The sequence below is a fragment of the Sitophilus oryzae genome, unplaced genomic scaffold, assembly GCF_002938485.1.
Source record: "Sitophilus oryzae breed Bouriz unplaced genomic scaffold, Soryzae_2.0 scaffold_1583_pilon_pilon, whole genome shotgun sequence".
In the NCBI taxonomy this organism is placed as follows: Eukaryota; Metazoa; Arthropoda; class Insecta; order Coleoptera; family Curculionidae; genus Sitophilus; species Sitophilus oryzae.
In genome coordinates this window covers 1005495-1032151 of record NW_022146262.1, presented here as the reverse complement: position 1 = coordinate 1032151, position 26657 = coordinate 1005495, and the positions used below count along the sequence as shown (strand labels likewise).

General features: G+C 32.3%; 2 protein-coding genes across 3 annotated transcripts in view; both read right to left on the bottom strand.

The window, feature by feature from the left end:
* The window catches only part of LOC115879666, a 37598-nt gene extending 20544 nt beyond the window's left edge, over positions 1-17054 (bottom strand). For both annotated transcript variants that reach the window (XM_030896584.1, XM_030896585.1), the window contains exons 1-2: positions 16845-17054; positions 10653-10960 (exon numbers count right to left, since the gene is read on the bottom strand). In XM_030896584.1, coding sequence (XP_030752444.1) covers positions 10653-10716 — 64 coding nt within the window. In that variant the 5' untranslated portion in view covers positions 10717-10960; positions 16845-17054. The remainder of the gene's footprint in view (positions 1-10652; positions 10961-16844) is intronic.
* Positions 17055-22901: 5847 nt separating this feature from the next.
* The window catches only part of LOC115879657 (long-chain fatty acid transport protein 1-like), a 47794-nt gene continuing 44038 nt past the window's right edge, over positions 22902-26657 (bottom strand). The window contains exon 10 of the mRNA XM_030896571.1: positions 22902-24987. Within this exon, the coding sequence (XP_030752431.1) occupies positions 24833-24987 (155 nt within the window). The 3' untranslated portion in view covers positions 22902-24832. The remainder of the gene's footprint in view (positions 24988-26657) is intronic.

Sequence of the window (26657 nt, the reverse complement as noted above, 5' to 3'; positions counted from 1 at the left end):
CCCTTTCATTTCTATCTATATCCTGTTTGGAAACGCCATTTTTTATTTTCTGATACGATTAAAGTAGAAAAGCCTCACGGAAGCGGCCATTATAAATCACCCGGCACAAAAGACCTATTTACTTGGAAAATTGAAAAGGAATTATTAGTTCCCCGTTTGAAGGACTAAAAAGGGAAGGTTAAATATTTTAAATACCTTTTTAGAGCAGATGACAATCGTATTTTGGATAAAAATATAATATACCATGTAGTGCATGTGTAGTACACCCCTATAACTTTTTTATTTTTTTAGATAAAAAAATGAGATTTGGTATGTTACTATCTATTATAAGGATTATACTAATACATAAAATCCTTAAGTGACTGACTCACGGATTAATCACGATCCTGCTTAAACGACTCAACGTAAGAAGCTCAATTTTGGCATACAGGTCGATTCTAGGATGTAGAGGTTCTAGGTAGTTTCCCTATTCTAGGGTTCGATAAGAAGGGATTTTTCGAAATTCCAGTTCCAAGGGGGTGAGACCAAGGTGAAACCACCCCTCAAATATTACAATATTTTTTTATTTAAAAAACGGTCAAGTTTCCGAAAAAACGCTTTAACACGTATATTTTATTTTGTTTTTTACATATTTTAAGATTTTTTAAAAATGTATACAGGGTGTTTCGAAAAATCTGGTCATTGATTAATCACGATCGTGCTTAAAACGCTTGACGTAAAAAGCTGATTTTTGGAAAACGGATTGACTTTAGGGTGTAGAGGTTCGATAAGAAGGGATTTTTCGAAACTCGAATTCTAAGGGGGTGAAACCACCCCTCATATATTAGAATAATTTTTATTTAAAAACCGGTGAGTTTTTCGGAAAAACATCTTACAGAGTAATTTTCCACTTATTTGCTTCTATACGCATTAAAAAACAAAAAAAAATGTATTTTTTCAATCCGATGCTATTAATACCCATTATCAACAGATATATCGATCTCTATATCCATAATTTATCAGAGTAGCCATCTAAGAAGTGTATTTAAATGTTAATTTTATACTCCCACAAATTCCACTGTTTATTACAAAGCCGAAATCAAAAGTAATCAAAGTGTATTTTATTTCAGCAGGCCTGGGAATAAAATATTGATAGTTATATAAAAAGATTCGTAAATATTATCATTAAAGTGATCGCGCTAATTGTTTTTATATTTTAATAAATTATGTACTAACTACCTTATTATAAATTTTATTTTCAAGTGCGTTTATTTTATGTGATTCATATACACGGTGTCCCATATAAGAATGTATGCTAGAGGGATCTCCACAACAATTTTCCGTTATTTTGTGTGTTTTTTCTTGTTGCAATTCAGAAATGGAGTTAACAGAGCACCCAATTAAGGCTGTAAAAATACTCAAAATTCTATATGATTTATCCGATCCAAGTTACAAAAATAATAGAATTAAAAATAAAAAGTTTGAGACAAAATTGGAGTTGCAATTGGATTGGATAGTACATATCGTCGGCTTTATGACGAAAAGGCGTATCTCGATTTTTACTACTTTTCAGGAGAGCAATTTAAAGAAAATCGCTTACTTTATTTGGCCAATAAATGTAAAGTCTTTAATTTTTTAATAGTGTTTTTGTATTAACACTTAAACGGAGACACTGAGGAAACGTTCTGAAGATAAATTGTGCGTAAATTCTAATAAATAATTTCTTTTTAGTTGTTTAATAGAGATTTTTTTTTGTTATAATAATAATAAATTTATTTCCGAACGAATAGTATACATACACCCATGTAAAATAAATTTAAAAATGATGGTAAAGTGTTCTTAATAAGGAAAAAAAATACAATATTCACATCTTGTAAATACATACAAGAAAATATAATATACATACAGAAAAAATCTGAAAATCACCAAAAAATCAGGAATTTATTCGCGTTGGATTAGATCAACTGAAAACAAAGACAATTTTCATTCCAGAAGCAAAGACAATAATCAATTAAAATACACTTATCTAGCTTATTTTAATAACATTGTTTTTTATACAAAAATACATTTTTTTAATTAATATATTTTTAGTAATTATTCAGTTAATTGAGGGCATTAATACAAGGCATTTAAACTCACGGTCCATTTAATAAAAACCAAACTAAACAAAAACAAAAGATGTTTCTACATTCGTGCCTTTTTAATAACTGTGGACTAACAGTTTCTGTTTTCCCTGTTCAATGATAACAAATTCGACTTCCATTCTACGTGTTTATGCAGGATGATGATAGGCACAATAAATAAAATTTTCCAAAAATTGACAGGGATGACAATGCCAATAGCCTGACAATGATAATGAAATAAAAATTATTACAGTACATATTGTCGAAAAATAAGTTTTTTTTTATATTTTTGTGTTAAAACTACTTATTTCCAATTAAATAATGATTTTTTTCAACAAGATTTCGGTATGGCAATGGGATCACCTCTCTCTCCTTTGTTAAGTAATATTTTTATGGAAGATTTTGAAAATATACAATAAATAGTTTTTCAAAAAAGCCTGTAATATGGCTGCGTTATGTTGATGATATTTTTGCAATATGGCCACATAACGTTTCTGAAATAGACATTTTCTTGGATTATATAAATTCTCGCGAATCTACCATAAAATTTATATTAAAAGTAGAGAGAGGTAATCGTTTGCCATTTCTTGATGTTTTAGTGTCAAAGTTTCAAAATAAACTAATTTTAGATGTTTACAGAAAACCCACAAACACAGATAGATACTTAAATTTCACATCTAATCACAGTATAAGTGTAAAAAAATGTGTGATAAAAGGTTTATATGATAGGACAAAAATAATATGTACAGACAACATTTCATTAAATAGAGATATAAACCACATAAAAAATACATTAATCAAAAACGACTATCCACCATATTTTATTGACAAAACATTAAACGAAATACAAGCCCCAAATCATAGACACAATGATAACAATACACAATATATATACAACTTACAATTCCATACACACGAGGCGTTTCGGAAAAATAAGAAGGATAGGAAAACAATATAACATACGAACATCTTTCAAAACACAAAATACACTTAGATCCATTTTATCACATACTAAACCAATCAATACAGAACAACAAACAAAAAATGTAATATACCAAATACCCTGTGAATGCGATAAATTTTACATTGGTGAAATATCTAGACCCTTAAATGTCAGAATTAAAGAACATAAAGATTATTTAAGAAAGGGAGATTTTCACAAATCTAAGATTTGTCAGCATTCTTGGGACACAGAATAAATTTTAATAACGCCAAAATTATAATGAAAGAAGCGATAGCCTCTAAAAGAAAAATAAAAGAGGCTTTTTTAATTCAATCTAATAAAAATAAATGTATTGCTCATGCATCTGTAGATGTTAGTAATGTATGGCAATGCTTCTTTGATTTTAAAGAAGATTACATAAATAAACATAACATACGTGAAATTTAAAAATAATCATACAGAAAGTTTGGGCTTTTTGGTTTTACCTTATTAAGTAATTATCAGGTAGTAATTGTTAATTTTGAAGTTTAACTTAATATAATGTCTTTTTAACAGAACGTCAACGATTTCTTGTAGACGTATCTGTTTTAAAAAGTAAAGTGTTCTCGAATAGTTCAATTTAAATATTTTAAATAGTTTTTTTTTCTTGTTTCTTTATATTTTTTTGCTTCCGACGACGGAAAGAGAAAACTTTCCGAAACGTTAAGCATTTTTTTCTTTGTTAGGCAAATTTTTATTACTGTAAACACAACTTCTGACAAGCAGCGTCCGTTTAGGTTTAACGCAGAAGTGTTTACAAAAAATAACTATTTTATTTTGTAGATTTTTCTTGCAGCGCAGTGGCGAAAAACCCATAAGGATTTTTTTGGATAGATGAATCCGCCACATAGGTATAGACATTTTTTAAAAATTATTGTATTTTTCGGGCAAGTTTTTGGTTCGCTAAAATGTTGTTTTTGGTTCGCTAAAATTATAATTTCGGGAATTTTTCCATTAGGACAATTTTCGTTTCGTTGTTTTGCTTTCGATCAATTTTTCTTCGGCCATTTATTACAGAGTCTAGCTCATTCTAACAATGGTTTTTGGCCAAAAAACAGACTCAAAATCACACTGTAAAAGAGAGCTGCTGCCATGATAGAAGTTTTATTTTGTCCCAAGCAACCATCAGAAAATAATTAGGTAGAATGGTGTGATTTTCTCTCGCATGCATTTTCATAACTTAAAACAAAAGGACCTATCACAAATTCCATCTTTCTTGTAGTATAACAATTGGTATAACAATTGATATAACAAGAGCCCTATCTCAACGTACGTCTCTTCGTCATAACGAAGAATTGTAGTATTTGAGATGGGGCAAATTTTTAAACGAATATAAAATGAAAAAGGTACAATATTGAGATGCACAAATTCGCTATGCTAAAATATGACCCATTGGGCATGTCATGACGTTGATATCTCAAAATCGCCAAAAATCGAGATACGCCTTTTCGTCATAAAGCCGACGATATGTATACATTTTTATTGTTTAAGTTTAAATATTGTAGGTAAATATTTAAGAATGTTCTTTTTCGGTATACGTAATTCACATTTTTAATTTTTACCTTTGTATACCGACAGGATGGCGCACTACATATAGGTACAGCGGTGAACGTGAACGCGTTGGTGTGTGCTAGAATGATCGCTCATGTTATCGCTGCCCTGATTGTGATCGTGATCGCGGCCGTGATTGTACCAGTGTGCGTGTAGCTTAAAACGTTCGACTAATGTGTACTACAAGTCATGACCTATGCACTGCAAACCTGGACACTTAAAACGGACATTATAAGAAAACTGCAGGTCGCACAACGCTCAATAGAACGAAATATGCTGGGAATAACCAAGAAAGACCGCAAAAGAACAGCGTGGATATGACAAAAGACCCACGTAATAGATGTCATCTACAGAATCAAATCCCTTAAGTGGCAATGGGCAGGACAACTGGCAAGAAGAACGGATGGGCCACAAAAATTAGTACGGTACCCACGAGGAATTAGGAGAGCTAGAAGAAGATCAAATCTGAAGTGGGACCATGATATTAGAAATGTAGCAAGGATAACTTGGGCCCACATAGCCAACAATAGACAACAATGGTCCCAACTACAAAGAGAGTATCTAAATATGTGCGGGAGACTACGCCATAATTGGAAACGCTTGAATAAGCTGAAGATAATGATGATGATACACCTTTCCAGGTTGAGGTTTGGCCCTCCGTGCCCTTCACAGTCGAGGAACTTGTCTCTGGCTGAGGTAACTTGGTCTCTCCTTAGACCTGACACCGCACTGATAAAAAAGAGAGACTTGAACTAAAGTCGTCATCGTTCTTGAAAAAAAAAATTAGTGGCAAGAGAATTTATTTTAGCGTAAAAGAAAATATTTTGCCTGGAGAAAAACTCTCTTAACTCAAGAAAACGGGTCTCTTGAAAAATTCGAAAATTTCTCTTGAATCTATTTTCATTCAACCAAGTGCAAGTTACTTTGTTTTAAGATAATAAGAAAATTACCCTAGGAAGTACTTCATTCAAGAAACATGGCCATTTTTCCAATAGCTAAATACTCTTTTGATGAAAAATAATAACGACACGCAAAGACGATGACGAAGGACAGTATGTACAATATACAATCAGTCGAATCGAAAATCGAATTTCGAATTTCAATTTATTTCATTCTAGGATCGCTTGCGTTCGTCGCTTGGTACTCGTCACGTCGTCACTTGCATCGCTCGTTCATAATCGAGCGATGTTGGTTATTTCAATAATCGAGTACTCTAGCGAAAATTCGCTCGAGTACTCCCATCACTAGTAATATGCCTGTATATGATGTATAGACTTCTCCTAGATCAAAATAAATTTTAGTTGAGTCAATGGTATTCGCTATTGGTTTAAGAAAAGTCTCTGTCTCTTTAATCAAGAAATGTCCCTTTTCAATCAAGAATTTTTGCATGAATCAAAGAGACTTTTGTTCTTGTAGCAAGAACTTCTTTTGCATATTCATTTTGGGTCAGGAGTGAAATACTTTGAACAGATAGATTCTTCTATTCTCTAAAGTAATTTTTTAAAGCTTATGAAAAGATAGTTAATGCTTTGGGTAAAGAAACGTCGTTCTTGGCCCTATTCAAAAGCACCAATCTTTTGGGTCAAAGTCATATTCATTTCGACTGAGAGAACCTTTTTTCATTGCGGTGTTGTCCCCAACCAATAATAGAGTATACAGGGTTGTTCACCACATACGACACGGAGTATTGTAGCTAAACGATTAGATTTTTACAAATTGTAAGTTTTGGGTTCGTTGAAGGATTATTAGAGCTACAATTTAAAAATATTTTTACAAGATACTGAGTGTCCCAACTAAGTAAAAAATATTATAGTTGTATTTTTTAAATGGAACTCCTGGCCTTATTATTCTATTTTAGATTCACGATTAAAATAAAGATGGGGAGTGATTAAGGTTCATCATACTTAAACCATACGTTTTTGAAATATTTTCAATTTTATGAAGTACAGTAAAAATTTAAGGCTTCATTTCTCCAAGGGTATCAAAGTTTTTACTAAATATTTACTGAAGATTAATTATTGACCAGATATTGTGTTGCAATAATAAAAATTTACTACCTTATACAGAGTGTCCAAAAATGTATATTAATAATTACTAGCTTTAAACGGCAATAGCGTGTTTAATTTTAATTGAACACACTATATATTTTGCATGAATCGTATTGCACAATGTAATTGTCTATGAAATTGTATTATATACCATTTTTACCTATCTCTTCAAGTTTTTCGTAGAAACGGGCATTTTCTTATAAACAATACGTAATAAAATATTTACTTCCGCGATAAACCATTGCATGACTTTCCTATACATAAATACCTAACGTAACTCATTGTAACTCATTTACATTTCGTCACATGTCGGTAATATCTAATTTTCTTTTGTGACATAACCGTTAAAGTATTTTCTTTGAAAGCTTTGTGTTTTAAAATATCGTCCGCTCTTTATCTTGGTTATTTAACACTTTCTAAATTAAAAATATTCTTCTTCTCCAGTGTTTTCGGTATCCATTAAGTTATGAGTTTAGTTATCGCTGTCTTGGGATTCCAGTTTATAAATACTCGTTAAATGAGATCTCATTTAGACCGATAAAAAAGAAAACAAGTCTATTTTAGAATGAGGACTTCATATTGTCTTTCCTAATAAATTATCTAATAAAAAGTAGGTATTGTTTTTATTTAGCACTTCATGGTTCAATTAGAATTTATAATACAATATACTTTTTCAAATAGCCGTTTCAAAGTTATGGTACCTACTTTTAATGAAAAAAGATTTTTTTAAGTTATTTAAATGGGTAAATGAGAAACTTAATGTTCACCGACACCTTTTAAAAGTAAGCTAAAAATCCTGCCTTCCGGGGATATTTTTTTGGGTTATTAGATTTATTTTAACCCATAAATTCTATAGTTTTTTTTTTGTTTTGGCTCACCCTATTGGCAGCCCCGGATCTAAGGGGGGGCAAACCGGGGCGCCTGCCCCGGGCGCCAGTATCAGGGGGCGCCGAAATGATAATATAATATGGTTGAAAATCAAAAAATTGCTCCACAAAGCGCCTAGTATGCACCTTACGTTCTTCTGTCAAGTATTCATTTAATTTTAAAACGTCCAGTTAGTCTAAACTCCGTTTACGAAAAATGCCTATCTATATTTCATTTCAATTAAACTTTTAGCCTTTTTTAGTTACGTAATCGAGGGCGCGATTTTTAAATTCATTGTTGCCAACCATGGACATATTCGACGCCGTGCTGACTAACTAGAATTTAACCTTCGCGCTGGGGATTCAGGTGGTAGCTCTGCTGTAAAAAAAGTCAAGTTGCCGCATTTATTTATTTATTTCCTGACATTGTCATTCGTTTTAACACTTTAGTTTTGTATTACGAGTTTTTGGGTTAAATAAATAATGTTTTGATACTTTAAGCTCGAAAATGTTTACTAGCAGACTTTGCAGTCGAACATTGTTCTTTTTAGAACCTCTTGTAGTGCGAAGTGTACAAGATAGCTTAATAGCTGTAACAAACTCATCGCAAATTTATTATGCGAAAGCAGGAGTAATGGCCCTTTATGTCCCTTAAGTGCTGTTATGAAGGTGGGTTCTGTTGATGTAAATAATAACTGTTTATATATTTATAATTAATTTATTTTTGTTACCTAAAATATTTTGATTAAAAGAAAATATATAAATGTGGACAACTCTGTGCCGGTCAAGATTAATCACGTGACTATAAGTTTATTTGATATGAACTGTATATTGAGATATTTGTAAGTTTTTTAAATTAATTTATTTCAAACGCTGGCGCTGGTGAGGTGGGGCGCTACTATCAATTTTTTGCCCTGGTTCAAAAAATTTGTAGATCCGGGGCTGCCTATTGGTCATGGATGGCTACACAATGCTACATATTTTTATCAAGTTCTGCACAATCAAAAATTTTCTTGTGGCAACCCTGAGTATAATATACAGGGTGGTCCGAACTGTATTCCGGAAACTTCAGCAGCATATTCCGCAGATAAAAATAAGTAAAAAAGTTCGTATAAATGTATGTCCCAAAATTCTTACTTTCAGAGATACAGGGTGTAGAAGTTTCATTTTTATTTCGATTTTTTCTAAATAATTTCTGAAATCACGTCAATATTTGGATGAAAATTGGGGTCTGGGAGTTTTTTGACATGAGAAATTTGATTTTGATGTCAATATGACTCCTACTAGTAGAGGGCGCCAGCTACATGTGTTTTAACTGTTTTGAAGCGTTATAACTTTTTGTCCGTACTTGTATAAAACTACCGAGTGAAAGAATATACATCTCTGTGTCTTTTTACGTAAAAAATATCTCTTTGTAAAAATCGCTACTAGCAACCGTTCTTAAGTTATTTAGAATGGAATTAGTCAATACATGTCATTATTGACGAAAAATAAACACGTTGAGTAGATAGTTATTTCGCTGAAATAATAATTTTGGGAAATTTTAATTTTTTTAAATTAATCATAAATTTTTCTGCAAAAAACGATGGTAAAACAGTTTCTGTTGAACTTTTGGCCCAAAGCATTTCAAATTTATGATTTCTGTCTAATAACTATATTTAGTCAGCATGTTTAATTTATGTCATTGATGACAGGTATTGATAATTTCGATTCCAAATATCTCGAAAACCATTACTCGTAGCGATTTTTACCAAGAGACCTTTTTCACGTAAAAAACGTCGCGAATGTATATTTTTTACTCAGTAGTTTTATACAGGTACGGACAAAAAGTTATTACTCTTCAAACCAGTCAAAAAATATGTAGGTGGCGCCCTCTACTAATAGGAGTCATATTGACATCAAAATCAAACTTCTCATGTCAAAAAACTCCTAGACACCAATTTTCATCCAAATATTGACGTTACTTCAGAAATTATTTGGAAAAAATCGAAATAAAAATGAAACTTCTACACCCTGTATCTCGAAAACTAAGCATTTTAGGACATACATTTATACGAACTTTTTTGCTTATTTTTATCTGCAGAATATGCTGCCGAAGTTTCCGGAATACAGTTCGGACCACCCTGTATATTTCCTACGGCCACACTAGGCCTGTTCCAAACAAACACCGGAACACCAGTGACGAAATATGGTGACGAAATATGGACTATCCGGTGTTCCGGTGTTGACACCGACACCGATGTTGGCCCCGACACCGGTGTTGATACCGATATCGCTGTTGATACCGACACCGGTGTTCATCTCGATACCGGTTTTGACTACCGGTGTTTGGTAAACGGGTTAAAGAAGAAATCATGTTAATTAATAAGTTCAAAATAAACCCTGATAATAATAATGTCGTATCGGTGCTTATTTTTATCGTTTATTAAAGCGCACAGACTTTAACTTAAAGCTTTCAAATTTAAATATACTTTTTGCCAGACCAATCACTAAAATAAAGTGGAAGCATCAGTCATATTGACAATATGACTGATGATAATATGACAGATGATAATATGACAGATAAACAACTATGAAGTAAAAACTTGTTTAATCAAAAACACAACAGAAAACAAAACAAAACATAAAGAAGCAAAAATTCGTAGCTATAAAATAAACTAAAAAATATTACATTAAAAAAACTAAAAAAAAACAAACAAACGGCACCATCGACATCGACACCGAGACCGGTGTTGATCTCGACACCGGTGTTCATCAATACCGGTGTTCAGATAAACACCGGTGTCGAGATAAACACCGATGTTGAGATAAACACCGCTGCTGCAATGAACACCGGTTTTGAGATAAACACCGGTGGCGGTGTTGACACCGGTACACCACCATAATCACCGGTGGTCATCAACATTTAACACCGGTGTTCAAATCTCAACACCGAACAGGTCTAGGCCACACACCCGATTTACTCGACCCCTGAGAGCGACCCTAAGCGTAATAGACTCTTAAAATGATTTAAATAAAAAAAACTAAGTTTTCTATAAGCTTGCAGTTCTGTCTGCAGTATTTTTGACAGTTTCTTACAAATTGTTTTAAGGGTTTCACTTACCAATGTATCCTGAAACGACATTCTGTACGTACACAACGAGCGTGACCAAGACCCCGGCAATCATTTCCTCACCGGAACAACCGTCCAATTATTGAGCTTTTCCCTCGTTTTTTTCCTTCTACTTCGTTTTTTCACGAACATCACTGATTGTTTCGCCTGGGTCGCGATCGCCTATAAATACCATTTAAATTGTTTTTCCTTCGGATGGTTTACGCTTGTTGCGGAAAATGTTCGCTTATTTATTTTCACAGTAATTTCATCTCCAAACGTTCGATTTCATTGCTACGTCTATGGGATCGAGAAGAGATCTGAAACAAAATGTTTTTTGTTAAGTTTTCGAAATATTAAAGGTGGAAAATATTCTTAGGAAGCGGTTGGGAAATGTAATAAATTACTTATATTCGATTGCTTGTTTATAAGTGCGTGCGTTTTGAAAAATTGGTATTTAGTTAATAGAAAAAATAGGAAAGTTCCTCATTTATGTGTTTTTATTGTAAATCAATTAATAGTTTTTAAAGAAAAAAAAATAATCTAGTTAAGCACAGTATCTATGAATAACTTCCCCATTAGGGTGAGCCAAAAAAACTAAGCTATAGAATTTATGGGTTAAAATGAACCTAATAACCGGGAAAAAAATATCCCCGGAAGGCAGGATTTTTAGCTCGATTTTAAAAGGTGTCGGTGAATATTCAAAACTTTCCATTTAAATAACAGGTTCAGGATAAAAAATTTTACATCGCGGATTCTTGTAGAGCATAAAATTTACTAAAAAATGAGAGTAATTTTTTCAGTTCAATAATTTGAATATTGAAAGCTTTGAAAATTAAAAAATGCAGTTTTAGTGTTTATTTAGTGATTTTTTTCACTTTTCAAAGCTTTCAAATATACGTATTATTGAATTGAATTGAAGAAAGTTACTCTCAGACAGATTTTTTAGTAAACGTTATGCTCTACAAGAATCCGCGATGTAAATTTTTTTTATCGTGAACCCTTTCAAAGTTATGGTACTTTTAACGAAAAAATATTTTTTTACGTGTTATTTAAATGAAAATCTTTGAATATTCACTGACATTTTTTAAAATTGGTTCATTTTAACCCATAAATTCGATAAGTTAGTTTTTTGGCTCACCCTATTCCCCGTTAATCAATAAGATATGAGGTGCAGTTTGGGACTATATTTTTGTAGATTTTATGATCCACTATTAATATATGTCATTAGGAATTTTTTTAAATGGAAAAAAATGGTGTCAAGATATGCAAAACTCGCCTTGTTTTGCATATCTTGACGCCTCATATCATGAAATTCGGGTTTGCATATCCTAGAAACTTTTATGTACAAAATACTAAATGTTAAAATAATTTTTTCATAGCATCCGTGTAAAATTGTTTGTTTAGAGATTGCTCTTACTGTATACAACTGAACTGTCGTTTGTACTGCATAATATGGATTTACTACAGCATGCATGGTATCCTGGTGCTTCCAAAACCAAACAGGGGTATTTGGGCCGAAAACTGAATACTCCGAACCAATGAGTACCTACCCCAGCTTCTTTCAGGCAGAAATCTACGCTCTTGAAAGATGCGTACAACTTATCTTAGATAGGAACTATCGGAAACAAGAAATAGTCATCTTATCCGATAGTCAAGCAGCCTTAAAAGCGATCAACTCAGTAACCATCAATTCGAAGTTGGCCAAAGAAATTCTAAAGAAGCTGAATGAATCAGGCAAAGAAAATAGTCCTCCTACTTTAGATGCCAACCCACCAAGGGATAGAAGGTAGTGAAAACGCAAATGATCTAGCTAGAAAAGGAGCAAACACTCCATTAACTGGACCAGGACCGTCGTTCTGCTACACAAGTGGAAACCAACTTAAAGAGGAAGAAGTAAGAACACGGAAGACTCCATCCGACACTCGAAGAAATTTCTCAGAAGAACAATCTTCGGATTGGCATATAGTCAAGGGTTTTTTAACAGGACACTGTGTCCTCAATGCACACCTCAGTACACACCGAGTACACTTCAGTAGATTGAAGGTAAGAAACAACGGCGAACGCAGATTCTATAGGGAAAATGGAGAAACCCCAAGTAGCCGACAAAGTAGGGTTGCCAGACGTCCGGATTTTCATTACGTCCGGTTGAGTTTGGGCGGATTTTTCATAACCATCCGGATGTTAATGTTCCATTAAGAAATGCCAATAATACAAAATAATATATTAGTTTTAATAAATTTAGTTACTTAAAAAATCGTTGATAAATTCAGCAGTGTAAATTCATTGTTTTATTTCGTAAGTTTTTTTTTCAAACGTCACAAAAATTAATACTTTTGTTACGTGATTGACAACCTAAAAAGTAATAATTATAGTGCATAAAAGTAAGGCACTTTTACGCCTAAGCACAAAGACCCTACCACCAAGGGATAGAAGGTAATGAAAAAATAAACAATCTAGCTAGAAACGGAGCGAACACTCCACTAACTGGACCGTCATTGGAGGATTGTCAATTGTCACTCCACAGCCGTCTTTGACGGCGTTTTTTCGATCATACGGTACTTTACTTTGTTATTCTGAAGTATTTAGAAATACAAAAGACCGTATTTGGAAAATAATATAGTCCCTTATCCTGTTTGCGGAGACTATTTGCTGAAATCTGCAAAACGAAGTATAACACGCTGCCCTCGAATGCGGCTTTTGTCATGAACTACTTAATCAACTACCCTAAAGGTCCACTTCCCCCGTTTATTATGAATCACTCTGGATTTTAATTCCCCCTGCTCGGGAATATTGCAATATGGGGCACGAAGTTCGTCTTTCGCAGTTTGCACACTGCAAACTGCCTGATCCGGCAAATAAATTGTGGGATAAATCGATCGATAAATTTCTGATTAGGAAAAACGAAGATTTTTCAATGCTAGGAATAATATATTAACTTTTGATGTATAGGGTGTCCCATTTTCGTGTGTTTTATAGGGATGCCTTGAACGTTTATCAGTAACTATTAGTACTTTTTAATGAATCTAAATTAAATATAATACACACAGATTTGTCCTAGCCTTCTTATTTTCTGAAATACGGGGCGAATTTGAAACTATTGCATATTTTTTTTTATTGCAACTATACCGGGGGCGTCTCAAAAGTGGCTCACCACTATAACTTTTTTATTTTTTCAGATAAAAAACTAGATTTAGTATGTTAGTATATGACATAAATTAAGATTGTTTGACGTATTCAATTCTTTTCGGCCACTGTCTGTTTCACCGGAAATAACTACAAGTTTTGATTTTTAAATGGGAATTATTTTTTACTTTATTCGATAGAAAATGACATTCTGAATAGAATGACATATCATATGTCAAATTTTGACATTGTCGCTTAAAAAAATCATATTTTAAATTTCAATCTAGAGTGCCTTGCTGAAAACACTAATTTTTAATCAAGCAGTAGCCTTGGAAAAATAGGTTTGATGCTCTAATGTTTTTAGTGTCTTGTCCTGGCCCTTAAAAGATGCCCAAATCGTATTTTTAATTATATCTCAATTTTTTCAAATGGAACGAAGATGGTTCATAGATAAACTGTCATTTTCTATCGAATAAAGTAAAAAAATACCAGGGTGCCATTTAAAAATTAAAATTTGTAGTCATTTCCGGTGAAACAGGAAGTGACTGAAAACAATAATTGAATACGTCAATCAATCCTAATTTATGTCATATACCAATGGCGGATACAGGGGGAGGGCCCATGGGGCCCGGGCCAAACCTAAAAACTGTGAATTGTGTAAAATATTAGGCTTTTGAGTTAAAAATGGCGCCCTAAAAAGCATATTCTACATTGCTTTTCATTTTGGGTCCCCCCTAAAATAAATTCCTGTATCCGCCCCTGTCATATACTAACATACCTAATCTTGTTTTTTTATCTGAAGAAATAAAAAGTTATAGGAGTGAGTCACTTTTGAGACGCACCAAGTATATTTTTGAAAAATGTTTAATAATTAAACATTTTTATTATATTATGACATATTATATTATATTATATAATTAACAATTATTGTTAATTATAATACCATATAATATCTCAATAATATGGCATCATAGGTATAGTAGATTAAATTTCAACCTCTTTTTAGAATCTTTATTTTTTACTTTATTCGGTAAATCACACCTGTTCTTTATTGATAATACTATTTATTGAAAAATTCATACAAAAACTTCGTGTTTTCTTGTTTGGTAAACGGGGTCAAACTGTATACAGGGTGAATCTTAAATAAGGGCAACTATTTCAGGGCTGGCAAATCTCAATAAAAGAAATATATTTTCTATTTGTCGGTTTTCAAATAAGTCAAATAAGTAAGTTATAATTAAAAAAATATTTTTTTTGCCTATTTGATCAGTTTGAAAACCACTGTTTTTTTCTTTTTTTTTCTCGAAATTTAATCTATTACCTATGATCACAGTTTTAATTTATATCTTATTCGGTAAATCACACTTGGTCCTCTTTCAATAACACTATAATTTTATTGATAAATTAATACAAAAACTACAAAAGAATCCCCGGACTGTCTTTACAAGACGAATGACTTTTTTTATTGATATTGTGAGGAAAATGCATTCTTTACAAAGGTTTTTGCTTGTCCTAAAATGGTTAACCCCGTTTATACTTTTCCAAATTTCCATACGGGTTTAGAGAAAATTAAAAAATCATGAAAATACAGTTGAATTTTTCCCTTGAAAGTCCTAAAATCAAAACGCGTTTTTGTGGTAATATAATTTCGTTTTCATTCATTGATTTTTATTAATAAAATTTTAATGAACGTCATATTGTTTGATGTCTTAAAATGTTCAAGAAGCACAAAATTTATTTAGTTCAATGTTACTGAAAGAGTGAAAATAGATTTTGGAAAATGTGATGCTTTAACAAAAGCAAAAAATGCGACGTTGATGAAAATTTATAATAACCATCCATATAACCATCTATCAAAGAATTAAATCAAAAATAGCATTACCATAGAAACGCGGTTTGATTTTTAGGATCCGTTGTCCGACGATACGATGATACGATATTAATTTTATTGATTGAATTTAAAGACTTCGATTGGTTAGAAAATTACGCAGTTTTTAAATTTATTGCATTTTCATGTCTCCGTTCATCGGATATACGATTTGCTTGTGATTGGTGTCATTTTATATTTCCATTTCCATAATGATTTTGCTGTTTTACTTATAGTTTAAGAGCTAGCATCGTTTTCGAGAGAGAATTTTAAGAAAGCTGTGTAAAGAATTTTAAGAAACTTCGTTTATGAGTAAAAATACAATAATGCGATTTTCACATTACTTTGCTACTTTTTTTATGAAACTAAATATGCTACAGATAGGTTTGTCCTAACCTGCTTAGTTCCTGAAATCAAGGGCGAATTTATGATGCGCAGTAGTGAAGAGATGTTGAATACAGATATGATGCGCAGTAATGAACGCAACGTCTACCGGCAACCAGACGATCCGCACCCTGTTCAGGAGATTAAAGCAAAGGATATATTAAAGAACCTGCTTTTTTAAAATTCTCTCTCGAAACCGTTGCTAGCTCTTAGGCTATAAGTAAAACAGCGAAATCGTTATGGAAATGAAAATATAAAATGACACTACAAATCACAAACAAATCGTACATCCGATGACCGGAGGCATTGAAATGCATTTTTTAAATTAACTGCGTAGTTTTCTAACCAATCGAAGTCTTTAAATTCAACTAATAAAATTAATATCACAGTTAATATCGTATCATCGGATAACGGATGCACCAATATCAAACTTTACAAGAAATTCAGCCGTATTTTTTATATTTTTTTTTAATTTTCTCAAAACGGTATGGAAATTTGGAAGTCTAAACGAGATTTTTGGACAGAAATCAAAATTTCTTACGAAGAATGCATTTTTCTCAAAATGTCAATAATAAAAATATTTTTTTTCTTGTAAAGACAATCCGTGGACATACTGTATACCTGCCGCATATCATTTTCGAAAACTAACCACCAAAAAGTAACAGAATTACAGAAAAAAAGTAACAAAATTACATCGAAAAATGGTATGGGTTTCAAATTTAAAAGCACCCAACTACTTTGAATTTTTATTTGATGAACCATATTATACTCTTATTCAAAATTATGCGCCAATTTTTTTAAAAACACACTAGTAAATTTCTACTTACATCAAATCAATCCAGATTACGCAATCCCAACCCCTTAATCACATTATTGATTCAATTTAAACAGTTCGAAAAATCACTGGCATTTAATCGACTTTTTCACGTTTATTACCGATTTAAAGATAACTTTCCACCGATCGTTTTCACACGATTCGCTTTCAGCGTTTTCAGCGATAGCACGTGCCTAGATCGGGCGCAGACCGCTGAATGACTGAAAACACAGACTGAAAACTGAAACGCGAGACTCGCGTACGTGGAAAACCACCCCTGACCGTGGGGGGTATACAGTGAGTGAGGGTGGAATAAATAGAACGTCGAACAAAGTCGCGGATTCGGGAGGTTTTGCGTTATGTGAGGGTGGAAATTTCTCTTTTTTTTAATTAATTATTTTTTGTTGTAGCAGGTTTTAAAATAAATATTTATAGGTATAGGGGAAATGAGCCTAAATAGGGTTGCTATATTGTTATAGCTAAATCCCCCGGGAGGGTAACAAGAAGCGGGAGCAAGAAAAAAACGGTGACGCTCTAAAAAAATTCGACCCCACCACTCTCTTCCTATTTCACATTTGAGGGAATACACACATGGCCAAAATTATTGCATATTATATCGTTTAAAAATATGCGGAAAGGAATTTAGACTCTTTTTTTAGACATAGCTTTGATAATCCAGATAATCTGTAATAAACATTTTTTTGTTAAAATGGATATGGTAAACAATGTTTATCGTTCAGACCCAATATTATTACAAATTCTTGCACATTTCGATTTGTGGTCTCTTGGGTTTCAGAAGAAATTTGACCATTGTTTTGGCCTTAAAATGCCTAGAAACATTATTTCACAGTTTAATAGAGTTACTACTGCTGCGCAAGACCGTCAAATCATCCCTAATTGCACGACGTAAATCCTGTTTAGTACTGTTATTAAAAATGAGTTAGCTGCCTTGAAAGAATAAATTTTTCAAGAAAGACCATAGCAAGAAGACTCCATGACGGAGGATTACATTTAAGGAGGGTTCTACGTGTTCCGAAGCTTTATTTACATCACAAAATTACGCGACTACAATGGGCTGAGGAGATGAGAGCAAATGGACCTAATTAGAATTTCGTCATGTTTAGTGATGAAACAAGAAAATAGGCCTAGTGTCAGATAGGGTTCCCAACGGTTTGGCCGGGATTAACCAGGAATCAGAAAGTTTTGTCCCGGCGAAAGTTTTGCCTTGGCCGGGACCTAATGTTATGTTTTATGTTTAAAAATTAAAAAAGTGTGTACTACACACATAATATATTTTAATTTCTAATATTTAATGTTTTGTTTCAATTATTTAAAAGCTTAAAAATAATTGTCCCGGAATCGCCGGTGCTCAAGTTGGGAACCCTAGTGTCAGACTCGCGACGAACTTTGGTTTGGAGAGCATCTGGAAGACGAGCACGCTTGAATGCAGCTCAACCCCGTGTCCCGTTTCAAGGGCGAAGCATTATGGTATGGGCAGGTATAATGCACGGAGCTCGAATACCTCTTGTTTTTATTGACGGCACAATGACAGGTGCCTCGTATCTTAGAGACGTTTTAGAGCCTATTGTGCGTCCATTTCGAGGGGCCGGGAAATGGGGGATGAATTTGTTTACATGGACGATAATGCTCCTCCCCATCGTACTTTAGCGGTTCGCGAATTTTGTGAGGAAGAGGCTATAAGAAAACTGTGGTAGCCACCAATGTCTCCAGATATAAATGTGATCGAGCATGTTTGGGACATGCTAAAACGCCATATTGCCAAAAGGAATGGAATGATCCCACCGTACCTTAAATAAATTGAAAATTGCTGCGCGCGAAACATGGGAAGCCATTCCTCAACATCTTCTGGACAACTTAATTGAGAGCATGCCACGTCGTCTCACAGCTTGTATTGAGGCTCGAGGAGGTAATACAGACTATTAGTTGTGAGAAATAATTAAAATTGTTTTCAATATTTTCTGTTTAAAATGAAATTTGTTTTTGTTGATTTTCACTCATTATGAAATAAAATTATAATAACAGCCTAGTTGCACTTAGATTTTTGATTTTATATTAGTTATTCGTGTAGTAAGCCAATATGTCCAAAAATATAAAAAGAATCATATTAGGTCCAAAATAAAATAAAAATATCGTTATATGCAATAATTTTGGCCATGTGTGGAAACTAAATTAAAACCAATCATAATCCCAAAACATGCTTTATTGACACGAACACAAAATAACATAAGGCTAGACTACCTATTTAGCTGAAGTATTGTAATCAATATATTCTTATGAAGCCGCGCACACATGCAATCAAATAGTCGGCCAATCGGCTTCATAAGAAGTATTGTTTTCACTTTTGCAGCTAAATAGTTACTAATGACTTACTGCCATTACTCGCTGACGAGTATTTGACGCGCATCAGAAGATGGTTACGGAAGGCATTTTCTTTCATGAGCTTTTCTGTGACTGAAAAGCCTGATACACGTGATGTTATCTCTCTTCCGCACTCCGGACATTCAAAAATCTCATTACTTTGTTGCCTCTTTACTTTTTTGGTGGTTGTTGTTGACTGAGTTCACAATTCTTGTCCATTGCGGTCTATTGTGCGCTGCTTCCTCCCACTGATTCTGCATGCTAATCCTCTTTAAGTTTTCATGGAAAATATCCTTGTACCTTTTCAGTTGTCCACCCGGTTTCCTCTTACCTCCCACAAACTCACCGTAAAGAAAAGATTTCGGTAGGCGGTTTTCTTGCATCCAACATACGTGACTAGCTCATCTTAAGCGGGATTTAGTAATCATGCCTTCAGCGCTCTTGACGCTACAGCTTTTTCAAGGATCGATACGTTTGAAACATGGTGGCACCATTTGATTCTTAACAGTTGTCTAAGGTGTTTCTATTGCAATTTGTTTAATGCGGTCGTGTGCAGAGAGAGAGAGAGAGAGAGAGAGTACGGTACCCAGGTTTCACTTCCATATGACATAATGGGGATTATTATTGCTCGGTATACTGCAAGTTTTGTTTTTGTGCTCAAGTCATGATTTTAGAAAACCCTGTCTTTTAATTTCCAGAATGCTCTTGAGGCGCTGCTAATTCTGTGCTGAATTTTAGAGTCGATATTGACTTTTTTCGAAATCAAGTTGCCGAGGTACAGATGTACAAATATAGGAAGAGACTTGGGGATAGCACCGGTCGCCCGTGTTATTTTATATTTCTCACGTCTCTAGCTATACTTGTTAAGTTGTAATTGAATTCCGCTACATACTATATATATTCCAATAGTTCTCCTCCGATTTTAATAGCATTGTTATGATTTTCCGGGTGAGTACACATGATTTTAGTTTTATCGATGTTCAGCTTAAAGTCCAAAGCCTATATAGTAGGTATGCTGTAACGTTTTTGCAACTAGAGTGCAGTCATCAGCGTATTGAGGTTCTGTGATGAAATTTATACGTATTGTTGCCCTGCGTCTTTTTATGTTGAACAGACCACCGTAGTATTTGTATCTAATGCCCATTCCTTTTTTCTGCAGTTTGCTGTCCACTATAATAGAGAGCGCTGCAATGATTATGTTGAATAGGAGAGGCGTTAAGACACATCACTTCCTCACTCCGGTATTTGTTAGGAAGGGATCGCTCAGTGATCCATGATGGGTGGCACTCTAGACTTGTTATGAAATGCTACACCTCCAAAATCCATTTGCAGAATTTTCTATACTTACATTCTTACTCTAACTGCTACTCTACTAAATCGTACTGGTTCAAATTAAGCATATACAGTGGTACTAATTAGACAACATTGAGACTGAAAATAAATTATAATAATAATAATCATTATTATAATTTATTTTCAATCTCAATGTTGTTAAATAATTATTTAGCGGGATTTTAGAATTATAGTGATGTTTAACTCTGTAGAATGTAAGAAAATATTCTCTGGTTTTAGAAACCACATGGTCAATTACATTTCCTCAACCCATATAAAATCATTTACCAGAAGTCAAAAAATATTATAGCACAGATATAAAGAATCATATGAATTTTTACTTCAAGCATATCTTAGGTATTACTGGACGTTTTGTTGTGCTAGTCTACTAAATAAACCAAAGGGTGTCTTTTATTTTTGACAAAAAATGAAACAAAAATCCTCAATTTTCTTAGTCATTTTATTAACAATATTCTCAAAAAATAGCAACTATAACCACAGTACAATAAAAAATGACCTACGTCTAAAATTATACAATACAAAACATGAAAGTAAAAAACTCCAAACCTTATCTTAACAATAAATCGTCTAAATCTACATAAGAAAACATATAACTATATATTATACATTAATCGAGAAGGTTGCAGTTATTTGCAATCAATAACATTGCAATTAATAAATAACAAAAGATAAAAGTTGTATAAAAATCGATTTTATAATAAAAATATAATCGGTGTAAAAATATCATTTATTCAAGAGTAGTTCATTTGTATCAGATTATTTTTTTTAATATCTTAAAAAGAACAACATTGAAACTGATAATAACAATACAAAATTGAGTAAAATAATGACATTTAGGTGGTTTAACAACGAAAACGATTTATGATCAAGTATGTTATGACTATGACAGTTAAAAAATTGTCCTGAAAAACTGATGTGATTTCCAATAAGAATTGTTTCTATCACGATATAAAGCAGGCCATACCATAAAACTTTTTAATCACGTTGTATTTTGTATGATAGTAAAAAGTATACAGGATGGTCCGAACTGTATTCCGGAAACATCGGCAGCATATTCTGCATATAAAAAGAAGTAAAAAAGTTCGTATAAATGTATGTCCTAAAATGCTTAATTTCGGAGATAAGGGTGTAGAAGTTTCAATTTTATTTCGATTTTTCCGAATAATTTATGAAGTAACGTCAATATTTGAATCAAAATTGGTGTCTGAGAGTTTTTTGACATAAGAAATTTGGATTTTGATGTCAATATAACTCCTACTTGTAGAGGGCGCCACCTACCATTATAAAATTATTGAGTAAAAAAATATACATTTATGACGTTTTTTACATAAAAAAGGTCTCTTGGTAAAAATCGCTACGAGTAATGGTTCTCGAGATATTTGGAATCGAAATTATCAATACCTACCTGTCATCATTGACATAAATTAAACATGTTATAATAATAATAATAGTTATTAGACTGAAATCATAAATTTGAAATGTCTTTGTGACAAAAGCTCAAAAGAAACTGTTTTATCATTATTTTTTCGCAGAAATATTTATGATTAATTTGAAAAAATAAAAATTTGACAAATTTATTATTTCAGTCAAATAACTATCTACTGAACGTGTTTATTTTTTGTCAATAATGACATGTATTGACTATTTCCATTCTAAATATCTTGAGAACGGTTGCTCGTAGCGATTTTTACCAAGAGACATTTTTTACGTAAGAAGTCACGGAAATGTATATTTTTTCACTCAGTATTTTTATACAGGTACGGACGAAAAGTTATTACTACTCTTAAAAACAGTTAAAACACATGTAGTGGCGTCCCCTACAAATAGGACTCATATTAACATCAAAAACTCCCAGACACCAATTTTCATCCAAATATTGAAATTACTTCAGAAATTATTTGAAAAAAATTGAAATAAAAATAAAACTTCTACACCCTGTATCTCCGAAACTAAGCATTTTAAAATATACATTTATACAAACTTTTTTACATATTTTGATCTGCAGAATATGCTGCCGAAGTTTCCGGAATACAGTTCGGACCACCCTGTATAAAAACAACAGGAAAAAAAGTATTAGTATCTAAAATAAACGAGATTTCTTAAAAATACAGGGTGTAAATAAATAAGTGCGAAAAAAAATCAGTGGTGAAGATGTTTGCTTTTTAAGAAGTAAGAGATTTTGCGATTTGTCGTTAACCTACAAAGTTTCTTGCATATACTGGGTGTTCTTTAATGACATACTAAAATTCTTGTGGACCCAGTCTAAGACAAAAACTTCATATGAATGCATGTCCTAAACATCTCAATTTTTGAGATACAGCTTGGTAAATTTTTCTAAAAAAAAAATATTCATTATAACTCTGATGTTATTATATGAATCTTGAGACACGTTTTCTATGCATCAAAATATCATTTTTGATGTATAATTTTATTTCAGCCAGTAGCGTCTATACCGTCTATACGGTTTTACATTGAATATTTTTGGAGAAAAAAATGGCACGTCACTGACTTGTCTTAAATAAAGATATCTACTAGGGTCGGCATATCTGGCCCTGGGTGCCGATTTTCGTGTGTACGAAGAGTACGGTCAACACGCTTAGTAAAATAAGATGTACTGAATAAAGACAGAAGGTAAGTATTTTCCCATGCGCATGGAATCTAGCGTCAAATTAAGTCGTTATGTAATAAATACTTTTTATTTTTGCTCTCTCCGGCTTACTAGATTGCCATAGCGATTCACTCCTATACATGTAAACGCCGACCCAAAGTTTTGCTTGCCAGCAGGGCAGTATAATAACAACAGTGTTATTATGAAAGTCTTTTTTTAGAAAATTTTACCACCCTGTATCTCAAAAGTGAAGATGTTTAGGACATACAGTCTTATGAAGTTTTTTTCTTAAAATAAGTCCAAGAATCACCCCCTTAAATATGAGCATGTCATTAATATAATTACCCTGTATAGGATTTTTAGTGAACTTAATAGACTAAATTCTGTGTTACAACTCCTCCGAGTTGTTAGGTTTTAGTACCATGTTTGTATTGTTATCTGAATTAGGTACATACTATTTTTCTATTATAATGAGTTGATTGACTGAAGTGATCGTTTTGTTTTTTAATCCTTTTGTATTAGAGATATATTTTTATTAAATAGTGTTTAAATAAAGTTTTAAACATGGTTTAAAACACTTCTTTTAAAACATGAAATATAATAAACTCTAAAATACAGGGGCGGATACATAAATTTATTTTAGTCCAAAAGCCTAATATTCGACCCAATTTAAAAATTTTAGGGGGGGGGGGCCGGGACCCTTAGTCCCTCCTTCTGTATCCGCCACAGCTGAAATATACTCATATAGAAAATGACCGAATCGCGAAAAATGTTACAGGAAAAACCACATTACTTTTAATAGACAAATCTCAAGATTTTTTTTCGCACTTATTCACTTCTACCTTGAATAAACCTTTACAACTGTTTAACTTAAATAAATTATAGCTAGTTACACATAAAACAATTTTTACGGTTTTAGAACAACGAAGGAAAATAGACAAATTCTTTCGCATGAAAGTATTTTTTCTTATCAAGCATAGGTGCAGGGCGAGTCTTAAGTCAGTGCAAATATTTTTAGAGCTGGTAGATCTCGATAAAAGAAATATATTTCCCCTTTGTCGTTTTTCAAATAAACCGTGTTTTTCTACTGTGAAAATAAAAAAAACGATCTTTTGGTTAAACTGTGAGAATCAATGGATTTTTTTTTCTATGTTTAAGTTCCCTTAAATTTAATCTACGATCTATGTTGTCATATTATCAAGATATTATGTCGTTCACTCAAAATTATAAAACATTTTAAAAATTCATAAAACATATTTTCTCGGAATATTAGCATTTATTTTTAGACTCAACCTGGTACACCTAGCCTTCATACAAAAAGTTAATTTGTAATCTCCTAAACAACAGTATTTTTTTTATTTACAATTAAATATATCAAATGTCCTAAAAAAGTTAAAATATCACTGTTGCATGCTTAAACAAAAAAACTTTGAAAAGGCACTTTAATTTCATTATTTTCAAAATTAAACTTGCTTGTCTACAACTTTAAAATCTCGTCATAAAAAGAATCATTTCCCGGAAATAGTCGATTAATAATAAATAAATCGCATATTATTTAGTATAAATAAAACGATCAAAATAGACTTTTGAACTATTTGGAATGAGTATAAAACATGTTTTTATCATTCTCAGTCTCTATAAAAAAACGTATTCTCTAAAAACTAAACCCTAATTTCACCAGAATTGATTTTATCGAACACGTCTTTAGTCACTAGTTCGTACTGTCCGTTCGAGGTTAAGTAGTAAATTTTATCACTAGTTTTAGACGGATCGAAGCCTTCCTTTTGAAGGTCGTTCTTCTTCAGCTTGTATGTACCTGAAAATAACACAAAAAAGCAAATAATTAAGGGTTAATCATTGAATAAAGAAAGAGAGAAGAAAATACGGAAATCTACGCTATCGATAGATGAGTGTAACCGTAACCATCGTAATAACAAGGCCGGACAGCTGTGACGTAAAAATCTCGTGACGTCGCCCACTGGAGGCTCAACTCTATTTAGCAGCGTTGATAATTACCCGATAAAAGTTCAAATTGTGGATCTTTTTTCACTCGCCTGATATATTTCGAAGTTTTAAAATGTCTTTTCCGAGTTTTTAAAAATATTATAGTATATAAAAATAGTTTTAATAGAATACGGAAAAAATCATACCAGTCAATAAATGTTTATCTCTCACTTTTTATCAATCAAATTTAATAAAGGAATATTTTAAGTTCACAATAGTGTATAATATGAGAAAAAAAAAATAAAAAAAATAGATATTTTTTATAGTATATGTTATGTATTTTATCGATATTTCACGCCCCCTCGACCGGGGCGACGGAGACGGCGCGGCGGCGGCGCCTGTCGTAGCGCGTAGCGGAGTGGTATTGCCGCATCGATAATAGAAGGGTGAAAAAAGTTATAAATCTGTAAAAAGAGGTGTATAAACTATAAAGTGATTATAAGTGTGTGCAATTATAGAATTTAAAAGGTATAATGCCTTATAATGTCTAAATAATAAGATGTGAATATTATATTTAAAGCTATATTTCTTCTGTTTTCTCAAATATATTTATATGTATTTTCTAAAGCTTTTACTTATCTTTTACCTCACCTCAAACCTTTCATATTTGAAAGTTACATAAACTACACCCTCTACATACATGTAATGTAGTTTTATGTAGTTTTAAGAGTAACATGTAGTTTTCCAAACCCTGATAGTAATACTGATCAAATTATTAGTCATGCTTCTTATTTACTAAATTCTTTAAAATGCGATGAAAATAATAAAAAATTTCTAACTTTTATCTGTGTTCAATATTAAAGTTATTAACTTGAATTGAGTAAGAGGTTGAGCTTGAAGTAATAAAATATTGTTTTAATGAGTAATATATGAGGTATGTTTTACTAGAGAACTTGCAAACTGATCCTCTTGAAAGTAGGTTTGGAAAATATAGACAGTTAGCCGGGAGTCAGTACAGTATTTGTGTTCGACATTTATATGGAGACGAAAAGAAACTTAAGATTCAGTCATTAATGTCCCTAAAAATAATTTAACATTTTCAGACAACACTCATATTGAACAAAATTCACTTATAAAAAACCTTACTAAAGGCAGTCTTGGGTTTCCAAAAGATGAAATAACTAATATAGTTTTATTTGAATAATTTTTTAACAAAGTCTTGCAAAGCCATGAGGAGTTTCTCAAAATTCACAATAAAAATATATTTTTATCAAAAATATCTTTGGATTACATTAAAAGTAATAACACCATTATTAAAATTTCCGCAATGTACTATTTATAATGCTAAGTTATTGTAAAAATTGTCATAAATACTGTTAGAAATACACGTATGAAAAACCACTGTTGTTAAAAATTAATGATAGAGTTGGAAAAGGAAATAAAAGAAACTTAGAAACACTTACAGCATAAATAAATACAATGATGATGGATAATGTGAGATGGGATATCAATCTGATGTTTTTCAAATTTTATGTTTAATTA